Source organism: Hirsutella rhossiliensis, assembly GCF_020360975.1.
Source record: "Hirsutella rhossiliensis strain HR02 chromosome Unknown scaffold00011, whole genome shotgun sequence".
Taxonomy (NCBI): domain Eukaryota; kingdom Fungi; phylum Ascomycota; class Sordariomycetes; order Hypocreales; family Ophiocordycipitaceae; genus Hirsutella; species Hirsutella rhossiliensis.
In genome coordinates this window covers 1572030-1594635 of record NW_025408677.1, presented here as the reverse complement: position 1 = coordinate 1594635, position 22606 = coordinate 1572030, and the positions used below count along the sequence as shown (strand labels likewise).

Here is a 22606-nt window from a genome sequence, read left to right as displayed (position 1 = left end):
AGTATTCTCGGCTTTATAAAGCTACTCGTCGCTATATAAATAAAATAGAATAATAAGTTTACGCCTTAAAGACTAGTTTTAATAAGGACGAGGGTATATACTTAAAGCACGCGTAGTATATAGCTAAGGATTAATAAAGTAATTAACTATATAACTATCTAATTATTTAGCCTATATATAGCTTTAAGGGCCTTAGGTTATAAATATAAGTCTTAGAGATTTCTTTACTTTATACCTCTTTATCTCTACTAGAGTCGCGTAACTAGCGGTATTTACTTTAAAGGAGAAAAATAAAAATTTAAATTAACTATAATTAAGGAAGATACCTAATTAAATAATTAAGGTCTTTATAATGCCTTTAAGTATACTTAGAAGTAAGTTGGAAAGGGAGTGCTAGGGGTCTTATCCCTATCTTAATAGGCTAATATCTATAAAGGTACGATCTTACCCGTTAAAGTAGCTTTAAGAACTATCTAATACTATTCTTATTACTTAAGTATACTATATATTTATTATTATAGTATATAGTCTAACTAAAGAGTTTATACTTTAGTTCTTATTTATTAGTAGTATTTAAGTATTTCTTACCTTCTAAGGCTAGTACTTAGTAGGTTTTCCTCTCCTTATAAGGTTATCTATATTCTTTAAAGTAATATTTAAGTTTCTTATAATTAAAATACTTTCCTTTACTTTTCTATACTATATCTAGATCTATCCTACCTAGGTTAGTTATATAGGTATAAGTAATATATATTTTGCGCTTCTTTTTATAGTTAGCGTATTAAGTAAAGTTATTTCTATAAGAAGGGTTTTAGTTTCCTCTTCCTTATTTCTTTTCTTAGCGTCGCGTATACTATCTATCGTTAATTTATACTACTATAGTAATATAGTCTAAGAGGTTATTAGGTCGATTTTCCTTATAAAGCTCGTCCTTAACTTCTTTTTTAAGCTTATTATAAAATCGTAATATAAGAGATTTATTATTTTAATTAAGCTTTAAGGTAACTTAATAGAACTTCGTAGTATAATCTAATACTAAGATCCTTTATTAAAGTTCTTAAAGTTTCTATTTAGCTTCTCGTTCCTCGTTAGTTATTCTAAATACCTTTATAATAGCTTCTTTAAATCCTTAGAAACTAGTAAAGACTTTATTTATCTCGTTATCTCGTCGCGCTAGTTAGTTATTAAGAAAGTCCCTTATAATAGGTCTAAACTAAGCGAGTACCGTTCTAAATAAATAATTTCCTATATAAAGTACCTTTTTAACTAGGTCTAAGAGTTTTATAAAGTAAAACTAATAGTAGGCCTTAAGTTAAGTAAGAAAGTCTTAAAGTATACTATAAGTACTATTAAATAGTCCTAGCTATTTTAGTTTAATTACTTTTTTAAGGTCCCTAACTTATCTATTACCTCCTCCGTTCTTAAGTAACTATACCTTATATTAAAGGGTAATAATCTTATATATTATATCCTAAGGCGATATAGTAGCTTTAAAGTTAGTTAATTTAGCTTACTATATAAGTATATTAATAGTTACGATATTACTTAAAGTAATATAGTATTATATTAAATAAAAGCTTTTAATATATAATAACTAGTATTATTCTTAAGAGATAAACCTATTAAGGGGTTTATATTAATAGATATAATAGGGCGTAGTCTAAGTAATAATAAGTATATTACGTTAGTAATAAGTTAGAGGTTATAGATTATAAACTATAACTAGGTATTTAAGTAATTAGAATTAAAGATAGGATCGTAATAGAGATCGTAATAGTTATAATATTAAAAGCTAGAAAGCTATTTATTTAAAGGAGTAAAAGTAAGTAGCTATATATACCTATAGAGACTATTCTTAGATTATAGGCCTAGCTATAATCCCTAATATTAGATTATATAGAGCGTAGTAATCTTATTAATCCTAGATTACTTAGATCTTTATAATCCCCTCGATTATATATTTATTAAATAGTTATACTAACTATTTATCCGTTAGACTATATTATATACTTAACGCGGTCGACCGTTAGCGGCCTAGTAGCTATAGTTATAATAGAAGTAGTACTAACGCTTCTTAGCTAGCCTAGCTAATATAGAAGACTTTAGGCTATAGCCCTTAGCCTTTTATACTAAGAGCTTTAAGGGGTGCTTTAAGGGGTCCCTTATAAAGACTAATACCTACTCCTTTTATAAAATAAGCCTAAATAAGCTTATTAAGGTATACTATAAGAACCTAAGGCCCTTTATTAAAGTAGCTAATATAAAGCTATTTATAATACTAAGGGTCTTAAAAGACCTAGCTAGGAGGCCTCGGCCCTTAAAGCTTAGCCCTCTTAACCCCTTTATAGATACCTATATCTTTATAGATAGCTAAGCCGCTATAAAGAAGGTTATAGGTTTCTTAGACCTAGCTATATATATTAAAAGGCTCTTATTTAGCTTAGAAGCCTTCTATAATATATAGCTATACTAGTGCCTTAGCTACCTAGGGATCTTTAGTAATAAGCTTACTAACTAGCTAGCTAAAAGAAGCTTAAGGGCCCTTACTTAAGGGACCCCCTTAGTCTTTATTAGCTACTTATAAAGAAAGGTCTAATAAGCTACTAAGGACTATTAAAAGGGACTCTAAGCTACTAAGGCGGCTAAAGGCCTTAGGGCTAAGGGCCTAGGTAAATACTATATATTTATTTAAAAGACCCCCCGCCTAGCTCTTAGCCCGGAAAAGGACTTTATAGGGAGGCTTTAGCTAACCCTCTTAGCCTTCTACTAGCTCCTTTTTAGGGCCGGCTTCCTATTTTCCTTCTTAAAAAAGACTAATAAGGTAGACCGAGATAACTACTACTATAGCTAAGGAAGGTATATAGCTAGGCACCTTATCTTAATATACTTAAACTATAAGAGGGAAAGAGAGGTCCTTTACTAGACCTCTAAGAGATAAGAGGGGGCCCTTAGCCTACTTATTCTCTATAGCTCTAAAGAAGGAAGGGAAGCCCTTCTAACCTTCTTAGCTAAAATAGAGATAGGGATAGCTAAGTAGCTTAAAAAGGAGTAACCTAGGGGCCCTAGGGCCCTTAAGGGGGAAAATCACCGCGTAAAAGGAACTAAACTAACCTTTCCTTTATCTTTACCTTTATAGCTACCCTTTCCTTAATTAGTTATAAGCCCCTAGGCTCTATAGCTAGCTAGGACTACTAATAAGGGCCTAGGCCCTTATTAGCCTTACTATAGCCTTAGAGGCTATATATAAGTAATAATATAAAAAAATTAGCGTCGATAAATAACTTTATACGCTTTAAGAAAGATAAAGAAAGAGAGGGAAAGGTAGATATATTTACCGCGGAAGTTAGTATAGTAAACCGCGGCCTTTTACTTTAAAAGATAAGGGACTTACTAGTTAGAGTTATTATTATTACTATTACTACTATTATTACTATAGCTATTCTTATAAGTACTTATTAATAGGGTAACCTATATAGCTAGGAACGAACTAGCGCTTTAGGTAAAGTAAAACTTACTTATTACTACTACTACTATAGTTAAAGAAGGAAGAAAAGGAAGAGGAGGAAGAAAGGGGGATGCCCCTTTATATACCCCTTAGTTAAGGAAGGCTACCTAAGGCTAAGGGGACGGGTAACCTAAGGCTTATATAGGTCTAGGCCGGCCGCCGGCTGCTTAGGGGCGTATATAATAAGCCGCGCCCCTATTTATATAGCTAGCCGGCTAATAAGTATAGAGCTAGGTACTAGCTACCTAGGTTAATAGGCGTAGGGATAATAGGGCTAGTAGGGCTAGCACTATTAACGAAAAAGGGTAAGGTAGAACTAGCGGTATAGGGAGCTTAAGGCTTAATTCTATAAAAGCTATTAATAAGGCAGCGCCGCGCTATATTAAAGGGAGGGTATTATATAAGAGTCTTTAACTATTATAGGTTATAGGCTTAGGCTATAGCTTAAGCTATATAGTTATATATAAAGGGCCGGATCCTATATATATATATATAGGCTAGCTATATATAGAAAAGCTTAGTATAGCTTATTAATATTATCCTATAAACGGCACCTATATATATACCTTTACTTACTCTATAATATTTACTAAGTTATACTAAACTAGGAATTAAAAGATATAAAGAGCTTTAATAGGTTACTAGTAAAGGGCTAGAGTTACTTAATAGGTAATTTCTATCTCGCTTATTTAGCTAAAAGATAATTTTAGCTATATCTAATTATATATATATAGCTATAAATTAATAGTATAGCTAGAGCTTAGCCCGGTTAGTAACTATTAAATTAAGTTACTAATAGCTTAAGCTCCTACTTATAATAATCTTTTAAGCTTATACTTTACTTACTATAAGGAGTATAAGTATAACGAAATAAAAAGTAAAGAATAGGGCTAGCGATTTAATCGTTAGTATCGATATCTTAGCGCCGCCCTTACTAAATATAGGCGGTATAGGGGAGAGAGTTTAGCTCCTTTAAGTATTAAACGAGAAAACTAATCTAATAGTTAATATATTCTAGGTATAAAGAAGCTATATATTCTATACTATATAATAAACGTATAGACTTAACCGGATATTAGTAGTCCTAGAACCGGGCCGCTAGCGAGTTAGATAAATACCTAAGATATTAAGAATATAAAGTGCTCGATAAATAGTACTTCCTTTTATAGCGTAACTCTATTAATATTTTATATTATACTTATAGGCTATTTACTCCTTAAATACTTTAACTATCTATAGAAGCGTTTTAATATACTATATTTAAAATCTCTAAAGTTAAATTATCCTTTAGCCTAATAATTTCGCTATTATAAACTTTTTTATATTATTACTTATATATAGCCTCTAAGGCTATAGCGAGGGTAATAAGGGCCTAGGCCCTTATTAATAGTCCTAGCTAGGTATAGAGCTTAGGAGCTTATAATTAATTAAGTAAAAGGTAGCTATAAAGGTAAAAATAAAAAAAAGGTTAGTTTAGTTCTTCCTATATAGTATTTTTCTCTTTTAAGGGCCCTAGGGCCCCTAGGTTACTCCTTTTTAAGCTACTAAGCTATTCCTATTTCTATTTTAGCTATAAAGGTTAAAAGGGCTTCCCTTCCTTCCTTAGAGCTATAAAGAAAAAGTAGGCTAAGAGCTTCTTTCTTTCCCTTAAAGGCTTAGTAAAAGACCTCTCTTTCCCTCTTATAGTTTAGGCACCTTAAGATAAGGTGCTTAGCTATATACCTTCCTTAGCTATAGTAGTAGGTATCTTAGTCTACCTTATTAATCCTCTTTAAGAAGTAAAATAAGAAGCTAGCCTTAAAAAGGAGCTAGTAAAACGCTAAAAGGGTCGGCCTAGGCCTTCTTATAGGGTCCTTTTCTAGGCTAAAAGCTAAGCGGGGGGTCTTTTAAATAGATATATAGTAGTTACCTAGGCCCTTAGCCCTAACGCCTTTAGCTACCTTAGTAGCTTAAAGGCCTTTTTAGTAGTCCTTAATAGCTTATTAGACCTTTCTTTATAAGTAGCTAATAAAAACTAAGGGGGTCCCTTAAGTAAGGGCCCTTAAGCTCTTCTTAGCTAGCTAGTTTACTAGCTTATTACTAAAGATCCTTAAGTAGCTAAGGCACTAATATAGCTATATATTATAAAAGGCTTTTATGCTAGTTAAGAGCCTTTTAATATATAGCTAGGTTTAAGAAGCTTATTACTTTCTTTATAATAGCTTAGCTATTTATAAAGATATAGGCCTTTATAAGAGGGTTAGGGGGCCTAGGCCTTAAGGGCTAAGGCCTCTTAACTAAGTTTTTTAAGACCCTTAGTATTATAAATAGCTCTATATTAGCTACTTTAATAAAGGGCTATAGGTTCTTATAGTATACCTTAATAAGCCTATTTCCTAGGCCTATTTCGTAAAAGGAGTAAGTATTAGTCTCTATAAGGGACCCCTTAAGGCACCCCTTAAAGCTCTTAGTATAAAAGGCTAAGGGCTATAGCCTAAAGTCTTTTATATTAGCTAGGCTAGCTAAGAAGCGTTAGTACTACTTCTTAGCTAAGGGCTTAAAGGTCTATTATTATAATAAAGGCCTTAAGCTTTAAGGCCTATAAGGGCTCTTAGCTAGCTTTCCTTCTTTCTAAGCTATAATTAGGTCCTATAATAGCTACTATGCCTTTAAGAAGGCGGAAGAGCTATATATAGGGCTTAATATAGCTTAAGGCTCCTAGGTTAGAGCCCGAGTTAGCGAGGTTATCCCGTATAGCTAGGTCGTAAGCTTACCTTATAAGGTGATTTAGTAGGAAGTATAGGGTCTAAAGGGCATAGGAAAGGCATGCCTTTTCGAATCGTACCTCTAGTCGCGGGAGGGCTGCTTCGGCGCCGTTATATTATAAAATAGCTGCGACCTCATCTAGGTCACCCATAGGTAGCCAGGCTGACAGTGGACCTAACAACCGGGTCTAACGAGGAGCTGGAATGAGGAGCTTGCAGGAGAGCTTATGCAGCTTTGCAGGACCGCGACAGATGACTACATAATAGGGAGGCTGGAAAGCTCCCATCAGACCGGAAGGTTCCCGGTTGAGGAGGCTGGGGACCCTTAACCCCCATACTATCAAAGAGGGATATATATAGGGGCTTGGGTTTAGGGTAGGAAGAGCACACACAGGAACAAAGAGATACGGAATATACCACAACCACCCCATTTCTACATTATATGCCTTTCTGCTGTATTTCTTCGTGAGAAACTCAGCCAATCGAGCCAAGTACTTTATTGGAAGAGGGGCCGAGTCACATATGGATGTTGAAGTTAATGAACAACAGAAGCTACACACATGGGCAAAGGTACTCAAGAAAATTGCTGAACAAGCTGATTCCATTGCGTTAGGTATACTCCTATAAGCTTGACGAGCAAGGATACCGTCACGGGCTTCAAAGCCCGCCTTGTGCGTCTCATTAGCAAACTACATGGCGCACTGCCAACGACGACGACGGATAACTGAAACAATTACAAGGCTTCTTCCCAGTTGCTGGACACCCAATCACCTAACCCCCTTGCGCGCATGAACGCCTGGCTGTCTTCAATCTTCATATCTAGTCGGAGCCGCTGCAACTGCAGTCACTGCCGCAGCCACTGCTGCTGCCGCTGCCCAAGCCGCGCTGGCCGTACTTCTTGGACTTCTTGGACTTCTTGTGCTTCTTCTTCTTCTTGAAGGCGTGCTCGAGGACGTTTGCGCCGACGGCACCCGCCGCAGCGGCGCCGAGGCTGCCCAGGAACCCGCCGCCGGCCTTGTGGGCGGCCCACCCCGCCGCGCCGCCGCCGACGAGAGTGGCGCCGAGGCCGCGTTCACCATCCGGGCCGGCGCCGGGCTGGCCGGGTCCGTACTGCTGCTGCTGGCCGGGGGCGCCGCCGGCCTGGTGATACTGCGGCTGCGACTGACCGTAGCCGCCGGCCTGGTGCGCGCCGGCGTACTGCTGCTGCTGATGAGTGGGCGGCTGGGGCGAGTGGCTGCGGTTGTCGTAGCTGTAGCCCGGCTGTTGGGGGTGCTGGCCGTGCGACGGAGCGGCGTAGCTGGGCTGTTGGGGATGGGGGGAAGAGCTTGGTCCGTGGCCTGGCGGAGGTTGGTGATAGGAGGGGGAGTGGGACTGGTGGCCTCCGTATTGTTGCTGCAGAATATGGTGTCAGTACTGATGATTCTTCAGAGTCGTGGGGAAGAGGACAAGGGAGGAGAGACGAACCTGCTCGGGATAGCTGCCGGAGTGCTGATAGCCTTGGGACTGGTTGTAGCCCTGAGGTTGGTTCTGCGAGTAGCTCGGCTGCTGGGGATAGTGTCCTCCGCCGCCTCCTCCGCCGCCGCCTCCGCCGCCGTAGTATCCTTGATTCGACATACTGGAGATTTTGCTGATGGCTTGAGCGTATAGGTATTCAGGAGGAGGTGATGAGGATGGGGAGTAGAAGCGCGAGGCAGAGGTGGGAGGTCGGCTCTCTACTACTGAAGAAGGTGGGGGTATTAGGTAGAAAAGGCGGGGTCCTCTATGTTGATTTGACCGTCGCTCTGGGCCGCTATGACGTCTCCGTGCGAAGAAGAAACGACGGGTCTGTGTGTGTGTCGAGGGCGATAGTGTGTTGTAACTTGTGTGAAGTTGGACGGTGATGTTGTGCTACCCCGCCAGGTGCTTCAAGACGACAGGTTGAGGTGGAATGGAGGAGGGTCGAAGAGGGTGGGACGTGTGCTGGTTATATAACTCGAGAAAAGCGAGTGACAATTTGTCATTGCTGCTCTCTTGTCGATTGTTAGGCCCTTTCTGGCACCATGCCATGGCGTCACGATGGGAGCCTCTCTAATAAACTGGAGACCTCACGGACACGGCCTTGCAACCTGTGGCGCAGCGGCGACTGCGCCCGGCCGGCAGTGGGGAACATGCACTGTACCTGCGCGGCCCGGCACCTCGTCACCAGACCGACGGTACCTCGCAGCTTCCCTCTCCTTCCGGCGCCGCCACAGACATGTCCGGGGCGTTTTCTAGGGCTTCGTCCGTGTGTCTTGCAGTGGGTCGGCGCTTGCCGAGTCCGAATGGAATGGGCGTGGCTGGATTGCAAGCAGAGCCCGGGTTCTAGAGGACCAAGCCCGCATGCTTTTTCTCCCTCCCCCGGCATCCAGACAAGATCAAGTCACGCTCTGTCTTTGCTCACGCGCGCACCTTTCATTTGCGCCCTCTTCAAAGCCTCTACTCCGTACCCAGGCACCAACTCGGCCAACCATGTCGGAGCCCACAGGCCAAGAAATGCTCAACACAAGCTTGGACAGATGGTAGGAATCCCGGAAGAAAGCCCCATCCCGGCACATGGCCTCTCTCCCTTGCCCCTCCTCTCTTGGCACCCAGCACAGCCGCACCAGAGGGCGTCGTCATCTCTTGCATCGGACGAGGCTCATGCCGGTGGGATGGTAAATGGATGGGACGCGCAAACGCAGCACGCGCGGACGAGCGCCACTGTTCAAGCCAGCTGTTGTGGCTCGGAAAAGCACAAAGGGACGCAAACACACACGCGCGCCCGTCATCCCGTGGGGCTCGGCAATCGTCTCCATCAAAAAGCAGCACAACCTAATTACCTGCCCTCAACAACAGTCGGCATCTCGTCCCTCCGTCACATGCCAGAACGCTTCCTCGGCCGCCAGCAGGGCACGCCACTGGACCAGGGACCGCTCCATCAAGTCCGATCGGATGCTCTCGCCGTGGAGCGCCACCTGCTGGTCCACCGCATCGTCAATAATGTCGCCCAGCTCGTCTACAAACGTGACAAACTCGGCCGACGTCCAGTTGGGAATAAACTCCCTGCGCACCGCTCCGCCGTCCAAGTCGCCCGAGACGTCGGCGTCGCTCTTCAGGTGGGACCGGGCGTACGACCAGGCATCCAGGTAGCACCTCTCCGTTCCGTAGTAGACGACGGCGCACTCGAGCCACGGCAGGACCCCGCTGTCGCCCGGCGCCAGTCCGTCAAAGAGGGCCTCGAAGCGGCGCAAACCCTCAAGCTTGGCACCCGCGGGGACGTGGCCGTCGGCGTCGGTCTCGAGGTTCACCGGGATGCCAAACGCCGCGGCCGTGTCGACGAAAAAGGCCTCCTCGCGACGGATGTTGACGAGCGCATCAATCATCCACGACAAGAGGCGCGTAGCCGGCGTCTTGCGCTCGGCCCTGGCCTCGGGCACCGCCTCGGGCAGTGACAGGAAGCTGAGCAGGCGGCCGACGCCCTTGATGTAGCCGTGAATGTACAGTCGGTCGTTGGCGAGCCACCGGCCAAGGAGATGCTTGGATACCTCTCCACGCGCGGCGTCGCGCAGAAAGGCCGACTGCGTGGCTTTCCTGTAGGCGGCGACGTCGGAAGCGACGAGTGCCTGCGTGAGGCGGAGACGAGCCATGCCTGTGCCGCTCAGCCCCGTAGCACCCCGACACAAAGGAGGACGAACCTGTCAATGTCTGCTGAAGCTTGCCTTGTTGGTCGTGACGATGCCAAGGCGGAGCCGGCGCAACTTCAAGAGTGCGGGGACGGGTGAGACTGGACGTGGCGCATCACGCCATGGCTGTGCATGCCATGTCTGGCTTCCACTGCGCCTCGCTTACATCAACCCCCCCACAATCACCGAATCCCGAAACATTTCGTCGCCGAAGAAGAGAGCTCGAGGGCTTCGAAACCAACGTTGCCAAACCAACATGAGCGCCGAGCACTGGTTGCCGCCAACCACAAAGTCAACTCCGACTCAACTGACGGGAGGCGCGCAAGCACCACCTTTCTACCTGGCCCAATGTCGCACAGGATTGCACACCATTGATTCCTGATCAGTATAACATGCGCCTGTTTCTCTCTGGACGTGCTTTCGTGTGAAGACAGGCAGAGGCGCCATACCTGAAGTTTACGCCACAAGTTTCAACAGCAGCAATGGGCGTCCTAGCCAACGTGGCCATGACGCTTCTCTCTCGCGGCGACGCTCAGGAGGGACCCGAGGTTAGCAGGAGCTTTAAATGGAAGCGGACGCTCTCGGTCGGCGTCGACGGCACTCTATCATCCCCTTGAGCTTGCGCAACTACAAGCTCGTCGCCGTCTTTAGCAGCTACTGTACATATCAATGCCCGGCTTGGACGACTTTGACTTTAGGGTCTCTGCAACCTACCTGTGTCTGATTGAAAGGCCAAGCAACCGAGGCGCAGACATAAGTCGTTTTGTGGTGCTCGTTGAGCCGGTTGGCCGGCTGAAGAGACGACACGGCGCTATGCGAGAACCAGAGCATGCCGAGTCAAAGAGAGATGCCACCTGCTGATCGATCCGTCAACTGCCCCTTACACGCAGGCTCGATATCTGAACTTCAGACTGGCCAAACGAATCTTTCGGGGAATTTAGACTCGGATGGCTGTAGATCGGATGGCTGCAGTCAAATCCGACGAAGCAGCAGCAAACGTTTTAAAGGCGGGATGAAATGAGTACCAGAGGCGCTGGTCTTTGATGTGCAAGTATGACAGACACCGATCGTGGCTGGGGCGGATTGGGTGCTGGTGGTCTTGCAGCCGTCTACACAGCTCTCAATTCAACAGCTGCAATGACCATGCCATAAAGTCTTCTACAAGCCTTCAACGGCCAACCGTAACTGGAGTCATAGTGCGAAGTAGCTCTTAAAACACTAGCTTCTTTTCACTCTATACGGCACAGCGTGTACAGGGGCAGGGCACATGAAAGAAGCAGCTTTTCAAGTTCCTGAGGCTAAGCCCCTACCGGTTAAAACGCTCCTCTGCCCTGCCGAGATTCTACGGCGCAATGTTGGGCACCTGCCTACTCTGGTGTAGTGCTGGCGTCCGCTGGAGTCGACTATGACAAGCCCCTGTAATACCCAGTAGCCGTCCTTTGTCTTATCTGTGAGCTCAGCAACAGCCGGCCCGGTATAGTGGGCAAATCGTGAAAGCCCAACCTCGTGCCCGAGTCTGGGCATTTCCATCGTGCGACCCGCTTCCCGCGTTTTCCGCTCATTCGGGAACAGCGTTGCCGGTCTAAGCCACGCCGTCGTCGCGATTGATGGACTCTTCTCGTCCCGAAGCCATCGACAACGACTCAGGTCAAACACAAGTTTGTTTGTCCGCCTTCGTCTTCCCTTACAAGTGTCTCCCGCCAAGGCACTCATTCCACATGGAAGGATAGCCGGACACGTAGTTGCAAATTCTCGGCCGAATAAGTAGCCCGGCCGCCTTTCAAAGTCGGCCGCCCTTTCCCGGCTAGGAATGATGCGTTTCGGGGAGAGCACGTTTCTCGCATGCAGGCTTATGCCGAGCTAGGCCCCAGCATCAGCCCGAAGTCCCACGACGACATGAAACGGCGAGCTTCAGTCTTGGCGGCGCCTCGGACATAAGAAGGGCGTGGCCGGGGGATGGCTGAAAGAAAAGCAAGCTCTGTTTCCCTCCTTTCCCTTCCTTGATATTGAAGCGGACACCTCAATCATCGAGGCCTCGACAATGCCGTGTGGACTTTCAGTCGGCCATAAGATGCCGAGCTCAAGCCCACTCACCGGCCGAGGCCCCCTTTGCAAGAGCGTCAAGTTCCGTTGACAGCCACCGCTTGGAAAGATGGGGTTAACGAGGGGAAATCCCCCAGGGCCCGAGCCTAAATGCCTCGCTTACACAAAACGGACCCTGGAGAAGTGTTCCTCGGGGCCCGGGACCGGCTTCCCAGCAAAGGACCCTGATAGGCTTGCAAGTGGGCGAAGCAGACGCCGCATGAGTGCGCGGGCCCCCGGTTCAGAAGTTTATCGATGACGCCATGAAGTGCTCTCGCAGATCGCCGAGAGTGCGAAGAGGGTGGCTTGGCCCAACGGGACCCCGGATTGCAACTCCAGGGTCCAGTGCGTTGGTGGACAACGGTCAAGTGCTTTATCCGTTGGTTCTTTTCCTGCCAGGAGCGATCTAAGCAAGCTCTCTAGCTCGGGCGCCTGCTTGTCAGGATTTGAAGAAAAAAAAAACCGGATACCCTGCAATCCCGATTCTCGACAAGCAACATTGAAGCTGGCTACTACACCAGAGCAACACAACAGTATATGCTGGATGTCCCCTTGCAAGCTATTTCTCGGCGTTACACGTACATGCGCTACGATGGAAGAGGTGAAGCCAAAAGGCCCTGCCTGGATGCCACTCCGTTCCCCCAAGCTCCCCGTTGAAAGAGACTGGAAGGTCTCGCCTCGAGTCTCCCTGTCGTCTTGGGCCGTAGCAGCCAACCATTTGCCCTTCGTTGGAAGAGCATGCTTTGAATCATCGTCTCGGTTGGCCTTTGACTCCGGCAAAGACCGTCTCCATGATGTCACCACTTGGTTGCGACGCCTCCAACTCCGGTCAGATGCTTCTCTGCAGCCCATGATGCTCTGCCGATCATGTATAAAGTCGTGGCGCCCGCCTTCGACGATTTCATGTATCAAAATCATCCTGTAAATCATCGCTTCTTCTTCGCATGTCTCTGCCTTTGTCGACGACAGTCAGCTCGCAACCACCATGAAGTACTCGGCTCTTTCAGGCGCTGCCGTGTTCGCCTCTGTCTTCCCACAAAGCGCGTCCGGCCAAACTCTAGCCGAGATTCTGTCCCAAGAGAACAGCACTCTTTCCACATTGACAAGTATGAGGCTCCGCCAGAAGAACTCGTGTTATTGTGCAATTCAACTAAAGGACGACAATGGCAGGCCTCATCAACGACCTACCTGCCCTGGGTGAGACCTTCTCCTCGCAGAGCAACCTCACCATCCTCGCCCCCAGCAACGATGCCTTTGCGATGCTCCTCAAGGACGAAAAGGCTGCCGCGCTCGTCATGTCGGATCCCGCCTTTGTCGCGAATCTGCTCTCGTACCACATCCTCAACGGCTCGCTCTTGGCCAACGACTTTTCCGAAACGCCAGCGTTTGCAAAGACACTGCTCACCGACGGGGCCTTGACAAACGTGACGGGTGGGCAGGTTGTCGCTGCAAAGACCGCCAACAACGCGGTCAGCATTAGCAGCGCGTTTGGCGCCCACTGCCAGGTTATTCGGGCGGCAAGGGACTCTGCCTGGCTCTCGTGGATTCTGTCGCACGGAGACGCTGATAGTCACACAGGACATTGAGTACGACGGCGGCGTGGTCCACGTTGTTGATGGTGTCCTCGAGATCCCCAAGGACCTCGCCGAGACGGCTTCGGCGGCAGGCCTATCTGCCGTGGCAGAGGCGCTTACCAAGGCCGACCTCGTCGCACCCCTCACCTGGGCCAAGGACGTGACCATCTTCGCGCCTAGTAACGAGGCCTTTGAGGCCGTCGCCTCTGCCACAAAGAATATGTCCGTCGAGAGCCTCAAGAAGGTTCTCCAGTACCACGTCCTGCCCAATGTCGTGGCGTACAGCAGCTCGTTTGAGGACGGCGCGGTCAAGACCTTCGAAGGAACCGAGATCAATGTCAGCGTCAAAGATGGTAACGTCTATGTCAACGGCGCCAAAGTCATCACGCCTGACGTCCCGCTTTCCAACGGCGTGCTTCACGTCATTGACAGGTATGGATAGAACGCCCCTCACTTAACCCTGCTCAAAAAAAATCACATTGAGTCCTTTCACTGACGCCCAAAAGCGTGCTGAACCCCGACAAGCAAGACGATGCCGCAAGCTCGACTGCATCCGCACCTTCGGCCACGTGGACAGGTGCTGACTCTACCGCAAGTCCTTCCGGAAGCGCCACCCCTGGCTCCCGGGTTTCGTCATCTGCATGGAAAGGCATGCGCCAGATGTCGGCAGCCATTGCCATGACGGTCATGTCTGGTGTAGCCGCCTTCTTCATGGTGTAATAGCTTGAACAATTAGGCAAGCCGGGACGAGCGAAATTCATACAGATTGAAGTGACCCGCGGCCAGGAGAGTTTAAATATGGGTTAAAAGTATGGACGAGGTTAACATGGCGGTCTCAGAGGCTCCTGGGACGTATAACTGGGATTTAAATGCATATGGAAAGATAAGGAGAAGGAAATGTAAATGGGCCCCGCAACCACGGGTACAAGGAAGCCTGTCTACCTCTTAAAACGCACTCCAATAGCATCAGCACAGGGTTGCACGTTGGCGATCCGGACATTATTCGAGTTCGCCTGGTCCCGGTTGAGAGGGCAAGCGGGATTATCTGGCTACATGCAGGCGTACATGGTTGCACAAGGCAGCAAACGAGAGGCCGGTCGATGGCCTGGGTCTCTCAACCCTGGCACTTGCCGCCGAAGCAGTATCCGCAGTCCTCTCGGCCGAGGCCCTTCTTGACGTCCATGCCGCCGCTTCCGTCCTTGTTGATAGCACAACATTTTCCACTCTGGTTGTTGCTACAGGTCCGGCGTGAGTGGGAGATGGTTGCTGGGAGTGTTTCGGATGCAACGTACCAGTTGTGCCATGAGTGCTGGGGCCTCAGCCTCTTGCCGGAGCACCGGTCGCTGCTCGTCCGGCTGCCGCTGCACGACTTGCGAGCAAACAGCTCATTGTCACGCTGGTTGAGGGTGATGCTCTCGTCAGGCGTGGGGCTGGCAAAGCCGATGGTTGCGAGCGTCAGGGCGGCGGTTGCGAGAGTGCTGGCGAGCTTCATGGTGGCCCAAGAGTAGAAGAAGTGACTGGTGCGTGTTGTGTGGGAGGATTGCAATGTTGAGTGTCTGAGCCGGTCAACCGAGAGTCGGGATCATCGTCTCTTATACTTGACACGCTCACCCCAGGGTCACGAGTTGCACTTCCTCGGCACGCTCGTCTCCGGGCTTACGAGGTGCAGGCTGACGAGACTCCACGGCACTAGCTGCATGTGAGAGGCCGGCTGGTGGGCGTGCATGTTGCACGGTTGAATAATGAAGCCTAGTGGGTGATATGGAGCTCGGTAGTGCGTCTCGAGGCGCAGACGGTCCAGTGCCAGGCAGTCAGGGCATGGTATCACGCACATGTAACATGTTGTAAGCGAACGAAGCAGATGTGAGGTTGACGACGGTTTGTGGATGGGACATCGGCTGATGGACGGGTCATCGCTAGAGAAGACGTCTGGTGCAACGTGAAGCATGGATGCCTGCAGACAAGTCGCAGTCGAGGGCTTGTTTGGGCAACAGGCTTACAGTACCGATTGGCCGAGCTGACAGGTCGCAGGGACGGGAAGCTTATCCAAAGCCTACTGTACTATACAGCACAGGAGAGTTGCATCGATGATTCGCTAGGCTTCAACTCGGTAAGCTTATGTTGCAGGCGTGCGTCTGCATGGCGTGTCGATAGTGCAGAGGGCTTGTCTTGGCTGTGTGCATGAACCGATGTAGAGGCTCAGATAGCATCCAGAGAGTTCGTATTATTATCAGACTGCTGCACTTCTGATATCTGATGGAGCAGTGGCGTGGCTTATACGGACTTGCTTCAAGGCTGTTAGGCGTCTCTCAATAGACAATTAGACAGGGGGCTACAGCGGGGTTGCGGCGGGCGTAGTGGCAGCTCAGGTGGTCCCCTGCGCTGTTCTTGTCTGCCCCGCCTCACCCGTCCACTAAAACACACACACGCAGGTGCGGGGACGTGGTGGAGGGGCGGGGCAGGAACCGGGAGATCCAAGCCGGCCAAGCCAAAGCCAACCTTGTCCTGGGAGGCTCTCAGGCTGCTTGCTGCTAAACCTCCAACGCCCACATCGCCATACCACATTTGCTGCTTGATTTTTTCACTCCCCGCCCCGTCGTCATCATGGTGCAGCCGCTGCCGCTGCCAAGCGTCGCCAAGGCGCTTGCCCTCCCCGAACTCCTCACCAGCATCCTCGACTGCCTCTCGGGCGACATGCGGCACCTCGCACAGGCCGCCCGCGTCAACAAGCAATGGTTCTCGTGCGGCACCAACGTGCTCTGGCGACATGCCAGCTGCGAGGCCCTGGCAAATGTGCCCGACGACCGGCGCCACATCTACGCCGCAAAGATCACCTCGCTCACCTTCTCGGGCGGCGAAGAGGCCCTCTACCATGAGCGCTTCCGGAACCTCGAGTTCAGCAGCCTCAGGCACATTTCCCTCGACGCCTATCGTCCGGCAGACTATGCTTCGTACCCCATCCGCCAGTACTTTCAGCCGCCCCTCGAGTCCTTTTCCTTCTATGGCGGCCATCTCGACCATGATCTGCTCGACCAGCTGCGCAGCCAGGCCTGGCGCCTGCGCACCCTCTTGATCGACTCGCCGGGCCCCCATGTCGAGGCCTCCTTCTTCCTCGACTTTATCTCGCGCTACAAGTCGCTCCAGCACATCAAGTTCCTCTACGGCATGGACCATCTCGTTACCGACGACCTCATACTGCACCTTGCCCAACGATCAGATCTCCTGCAGCTCGAGATTGGAAAGACGTGCTCCGAGCAGCTCCTCGAGCTGGTTTCGTCGCGCATCGCCCATCCTTTCAGAGACCTCCGCGCCATCCACATTGCTCTCACCTCTGCAGCCGTCCCCTCGGCCGCCAAACTCTTTCCACGCGTCACTTATCTTGGCTTGGACGTTCGAGACGCCGGCGTCAACGTCATGCAGTCGCTTTCCTCCCTGTCTGCCCTGCGTCACTTTGCCTTGACCTTCGCCGCCGACACCCGACTTTCCCTTGAGGAGCTCTTGTCTCTGAAGAAGCTCTCCAGGCTCCAGGAGCTTACGATAGAACCGAATGAAAGGGAAACCGACCCAACCGTCACCGCTCTCGAGGCCGCCTTCTCCGACAAGCACTTTGATGATATCGTTTCTCACCTCCCCTCTCTACGCCGCCTCAGCTTCTTGGTGCAGTGCACACTGTCTGCCGCCGCCCTGCTGTCTCTCGCCAAGCACTGCCCGCTGCTCGAGGAGTGCAACATGCTTCCAGTCTTTGACATCCGAATGCTGGAGAGCGAGGCTCGCCGCAACAGCCCCCTGTTTCCCAAGCTGCGTTTTTTGGAGGTGGGTGGCTTTCGCCCATCGACCCCGAACGGCGAGCAGAGTGCCGAGTGAGTCTCAGAAACCAAACACTGCCACGGGGCGCGACGCTTACACTTTAGCAGACAAACACCTCCCCAGGACCTCATCGACCTCATGAAGAAGTCCTTTCCTAAGCTGAAGGAACTCTACGTCAGCGCCGACGATGAATACTCGGCAGCGGTGGCCGACGAATTTTCAGCCTCGGATAGCGACTGACGCAGGCGGCTTGTCAGAGTCGACGGCTATTTTGACATTTGGCTTCTTCACACTTCACATGAAGGCCATCCGTGTTATTTTCTGCGCGCACGGAGCTTTGAGAGAGACGGTAAGCAGGGGCGCCCTTGGCGTGGAAAAGATTGGAAGCATCGTCGTTTCCTGACCCCAGACTGCTGTTTGTGGCCGGGTCCTTTTTGTTCCCGGCCCCAAGCATTCATACCCCAACCATGAGCAGACTGTACAAGCAAGTGGCCCTGTAAGCAGAGATCAGGCAACAATATTAAATCTCATGACGTGCTCTACCGTCCGTGTCTGGATCAGGTGACCTGCTCTGTCTGGCAGAGTGCTGCGATGTCTCGAGCCCACCCGGGCTTCATCTGCTGACAACACGCAGCCGCATTGGTCCAATAGTCTCAGGCACGTAGTCTAGCAAGTCAGCCAAGAGATACTCTGAAGATATACGAACAGGGCGGACGAAAGGCAGGAGGTAATAAGGCTATAGAGCGATATGGTTACGAGGGTATTGCCAAACTCGACCCTTTGCTCTTACACTTTGGTATTTGCCATGGATCGTCCGGGCTACTCACTGTCACAGGGTCCAAGGGTTCCTAGAGGCTCAGGATCATCTGCTCTTCTCTGGCTATGACACTACTTGAAACTCGACAGCCGCCCGAGCCTTCTGTGGACATGTTGGCTATGTATGGACACGCAGAACCGTGACTTTCCCCGTCCTTGTCCACCGATGAGTGGTCGATAGCACTGCAGCAGCTCCACGAGATATATCGGAGTGCTCAATGATATGTAATGCCCCGTCATGATGCGTGTGGATAGCAGCCCTCTTTGCCGCCAAGGTGCTTGAAGCATGGAAATGTGCAAGGCCGAGGCTGACGATCCGCGCCGGGCTTGGTGCTGAATCGAAGCCAAAGGCGAGAGCCAATACAACAGAGGCTCGTGCGTTGCTCTTGGTGGTCCCAGAGGCGCTACGCAACTCAGCTCGTGTTCACGTTCCACTTGCTTGGCACTGCTTGGGCAAACGTGTCGCTTTGTAGATCCGTCGACAGGCCTAGCCTTTCGTCATGTCGGGGTCCCGTCCCTCGCCAGCCGTCAGCCCCATCGGCCGGCAGCCCCAGAGCTTGCCGGAGCTGCAATAGCTCCCTTTTGATGTCATGGATATCCGTTACCAGCGCGCCGATGACGAGAGTCAAGCCGGGTTCCGCTGCGCCCGCTGCACCATCGTCTCGGCGGTCGAGGGCGGGTGGGATGACGATGCGTCCGTGGCGGTAGAAGCTCGCAGCGAGGCGGTAGACCAAGCGGACACGGCGGCAAAATCGGACAAAGTTTTCGGTTCCAACGTAGAAAAATAAAAGAAGCAGCAAAACCCAATAGAGGGTAGAGTCGTCCGTCATGTTCTGTGTGTTGCGTTACCGCGGCGTGTAGCGGAACGTCAGTGGTTGAGGAAGCAATTAGAGACGGCTGGATTGCACTTGGTGGAGGATGCGAGTACCAAGGCCTGCCGTCGACGACTATGATAATAAAAGGGAAAAGGCGCAGCATGCTCCAGGCAATCATGGGGTGGAGCGATGGGGTGGAAGGAGCAGCGCCTCACTTGCTCCTGGCAGAAGCTGCGACACAAGGTTTCGCTCGCGGCTCTTGTTTGGAGCCTCGACGAGGAGTCACGAGCCAGGCAGACACAAGGCTACCCTTAGTCGGCGTCTTTGGCTCTGGAAAGCTTCCAATGCTTCACCCTGTGCTCTTCGTTAGCTGTAGTCGGTACACTATGGCATAACTTACCAGACACGCGCATGGAGGTGTGAATCTAACGTTCTTTGATAGCTAGTGAGTGACTTTTCAAGCCTGTCAAGGCGGCTCTTGCGCCAATCGGCTTTGACAGATATCTGAAGTGTTGTGACGGGATTCCCTTTGGCATGGTGGCTTCCAAGAAACTGAACCTCTTCTTCCAGTGCCCGTGCTGCAATATTGCACTTGGTCGCGATATCGGAAAGGCTTCCGACCTCGGCCGTCCGCGGTTTTATCACTCAATTTTTTTTCTTCACCTCTCCGGCGAAGAAAGTGAGCGACCGGGCATTTTCCGCGAGAGGTTCGTCGGATGCTCGACCTTGCAAGTAATGACAGTTTCACGCACAAAACTTAGGACCTGCATGATGTTGCAGGCCAATCCTAGTGCCTCGAGGCCCGTCATGTTGAGTGTTTCGGACTGGCGAGGATCAGAAGGATAGCCCTGGGGGCTGATACTGCCCTGTAGGCAACTTCCGTGCCTGGACAGAGTACGAAGTAGGGGCGGGGAAGAGTGAGGAGACCTAGCTGCCAGCCACTTAAAGAATTAACTATTCCGGCTTTACTAGAGGCATATTACGCATTATATATAATCGAAGTAGGTGAAGCGTTCTATAGAGTAATCACGGCTGCTATTCTTATGATAATAAGTTACCTATCTTTACTATAAAAGTATAGGTTTACCGTAAATATACTTTTATTTTTAGAGGAAGTGCTTTTACCTTTAAAGGATAGGCTGCCCTTTTTAAAGGATATTTTATAAAGCGCTAGTAGAAAGGCGTATACTATATATCTCTACCCCTCTATAATAGCTCTAAGGTACCCTACTATCCCTAGCTATACCGACTACTTTAATTAAACTATAGTATATTAATTTTAATAGTATTAAAATATGCTAATTAATAGGTTATATATTATTTTATTTATACTAAGGGACCTATTAAAGGTATCTAAAAAAGCTACTTAATTTTAGTAGCTAGAAACTATAGCTTATCTTACTAAAGTAAAAACTAACTACTTACCTTTCTTCCTCTTTAAGTTTATATTTAACTTAATACTTAATAGCTAGTAATATAGATTATCTTACTAAATAGTATAGCGTTTTACTTTATCTATAAACTTTAACTTAGACTATTAATACTTACCTTTTTAATAATAAATATAAGCTAGTTAAGGATTAGGTTAAGCGCGCTAATAGTCCTCTTAAAAGTCCTCCTCCTTAGCTAGGCTAAAGGCGCTAGTTACTATCGCTTAAGCTTACTAGCGGATTTCCTTAAGGGAGTATATCTTAAGTTATTTCTACTTTAGGGCGGCCCTAGCTCTCTTAAACTTAAATAGCCGCCTTAGCCTCTTCTCCCTCTCTTTCTCTTTCTTTAAAGCTATAGTTATAGCTCTCTATCTCTTTACTAGCCTTCTAGCTAGTATAGCTATCGCGAAGCGTAGCCTAATTTCGTAGTTCTTAGAGATATCCCTTAATAAGAGGGACCTAGGAAGCTAAAAACCGGTTTAGAAGAAGGAGCTAAAAAGAGGTATAGAGAGGAGGGTAGGGGTATAAGGGGAAGTAGAAGTAGCGATAGCTTCTTATAGAGGTAGCGAGAGATAAGATAGATATACTAGTAATAGCTAGAAAGGAGGGGGAAAACTAGTAAAAAGCTCGGTAGTTAAAAGGATATTAGTAGCTTCTTTAAATAAGATCTTCTTTATTAATCGAGATACTAAACGGGTATAAAGAGGGGTGTTAGATATAAAAAAAGAAGGATAATTAAGAAAATATAATAATTACTTACTATAATTACTACCCTTATAAGAATTAAATATTATTGCCCTACCTATCTAACCCCTTACTTTTAATTTTATCTTTATATATTTTATATATACTTTTTATATCTTTCTTTATAAGAGTTATAAGCCTAGGAGGAATAGAATTCTTATACCTTCTAGCTACTATAAAAGGCACCTCTCTTATATCCCTTATAGATTCCTTTTACCTTTCTTATTAAAAAAGCTAATTTTTAACTAACTTTTTTACCCCCTCTTTTATAATAATATTAAAAAACGATTCCTTTACCGCCCTTAGAATCTATAAGATAATTCTTATAGAGCTTTAAGATTAAGATAAGTAGGTAAAGGAGCTATAAGCTTATATAGATAGAACTATCTATAACTTAGTCTTCTTTAATAAGTAGGACCCTCTTAAGCCCCCTCTATATCCTAGGGCAATATAATTTATAAAGGGAGCCTCCCTCTTTTCTAAGCTAACCTCTATATAGTAAAGAGCTTTTTCTACTACCTAAGGTAACTATAAGAGTTACTAAGTCAGCTCACCTACTTAGGGGCACACCTACTTAAGGGCACGTCTCTATAACACTAACGCGCCGACTAACTCGTATATTATAACCGCGAATTCTCGTGCATCTTATACTTAATTATTATTAAAAAAACATTATTCGAATTAGCAATATCTTAGCTTTCTAAATATACCGAAGATCAGCTTTAGAACGCTCTAGCTAATATTAAATTCGGCATAGGTTAGGTGTAGGCTAGTCGGAAGTAGGGTATTCTAAGGACGATACTTTAGAAACGCCTTAAAGGTGCCTAACTAAAGAGAGAGGCATACGAATTCTATTAGAGGCTTAGCCGAGAGCAAGAGAAACACCTCCGGGATTAGGTTCTTACCTAAGCCGCCCTTAGGCTCCCCCTAACGCATCTCCAGCTAAGGGAATTCGCCGGCCGTATTATCACGGCTGCAGGCGACACCCGCCTACTTAGAAAACACTAGGTAGCAGGCTTTTTAGCCCGAAATCTAGAGGTTAGCACGATTAAAGGTAAAGCTCTCGATTCTGCTCGTATTAACGGCGCTTCTATGGCCCGGATCAAGGAGTAGTTCTAGTTACTTAAGCTCCCGGCTTTATAGGCCATTCCCCCGGAATCACGCTTTAATATAGACGAGATAGGTATCCTCGAAGGCCTCGGCTACAACGGCCTCGTGCTAGGGAGCTTAGAGAAGAAGGAGACGCTTAAGAAGCGGCTTAGGTCGCGTTGTTAGACTATAATAGTAGAATGCGTCTCTGCTACTAGCCGGGCCTTAACTCCTCTTATAATCTTTAAAGGTTAGGACCTTTAACACTAATGGTTCCCTAAAGAACTCGACTTTCTAAAGGATTAGGACTTTATGGCCTC

The 22606-nt window shown here is 47.9% G+C and overlaps 6 protein-coding genes across 6 annotated transcripts; 2 read left to right on the top strand and 4 right to left on the bottom strand.

The window, feature by feature from the left end:
• Positions 1-7068: 7068 nt before the first annotated feature.
• HRG_08946 (uncharacterized protein) lies at positions 7069-7863 on the bottom strand (the record flags this gene model as incomplete). The annotated part of the gene is made up of 2 exons (XM_044867417.1): positions 7069-7641; positions 7714-7863. The coding sequence occupies 2 exons, from the start codon at positions 7861-7863 to the stop codon at positions 7069-7071; spliced, it is 723 nt and encodes a 240-aa protein (XP_044717438.1).
• A 1229-nt stretch (positions 7864-9092) lies between these two features.
• HRG_08945 (transcription regulator) lies at positions 9093-9893 on the bottom strand (the record flags this gene model as incomplete). Its single annotated transcript, XM_044867416.1, has 2 exons — positions 9093-9506; positions 9555-9893. The coding sequence occupies 2 exons, from the start codon at positions 9891-9893 to the stop codon at positions 9093-9095; spliced, it is 753 nt and encodes a 250-aa protein (XP_044717437.1).
• Positions 9894-12996: 3103 nt separating this feature from the next.
• Positions 12997-14305, top strand: HRG_08944 (fasciclin domain-containing protein; the record flags this gene model as incomplete). The annotated part of the gene is made up of 4 exons (XM_044867415.1): positions 12997-13117; positions 13182-13528; positions 13590-14017; positions 14092-14305. 4 exons carry the CDS (start codon positions 12997-12999, stop codon positions 14303-14305), a joined length of 1110 nt encoding a protein of 369 aa, XP_044717436.1.
• A 394-nt stretch (positions 14306-14699) lies between these two features.
• Positions 14700-15077, bottom strand: HRG_08943 (uncharacterized protein; the record flags this gene model as incomplete). The annotated part of the gene is made up of 2 exons (XM_044867414.1): positions 14700-14820; positions 14878-15077. The coding sequence occupies 2 exons, from the start codon at positions 15075-15077 to the stop codon at positions 14700-14702; spliced, it is 321 nt and encodes a 106-aa protein (XP_044717435.1).
• A 1112-nt stretch (positions 15078-16189) lies between these two features.
• Positions 16190-17632, top strand: HRG_08942 (uncharacterized protein; the record flags this gene model as incomplete). Its single annotated transcript, XM_044867413.1, has 2 exons — positions 16190-17445; positions 17500-17632. 2 exons carry the CDS (start codon positions 16190-16192, stop codon positions 17630-17632), a joined length of 1389 nt encoding a protein of 462 aa, XP_044717434.1.
• Positions 17633-18621: 989 nt separating this feature from the next.
• On the bottom strand, positions 18622-19832 carry HRG_08941 (uncharacterized protein; the record flags this gene model as incomplete). The annotated part of the gene is made up of 2 exons (XM_044867412.1): positions 18622-19041; positions 19776-19832. 2 exons carry the CDS (start codon positions 19830-19832, stop codon positions 18622-18624), a joined length of 477 nt encoding a protein of 158 aa, XP_044717433.1.
• Positions 19833-22606: the final 2774 nt, after the last annotated feature.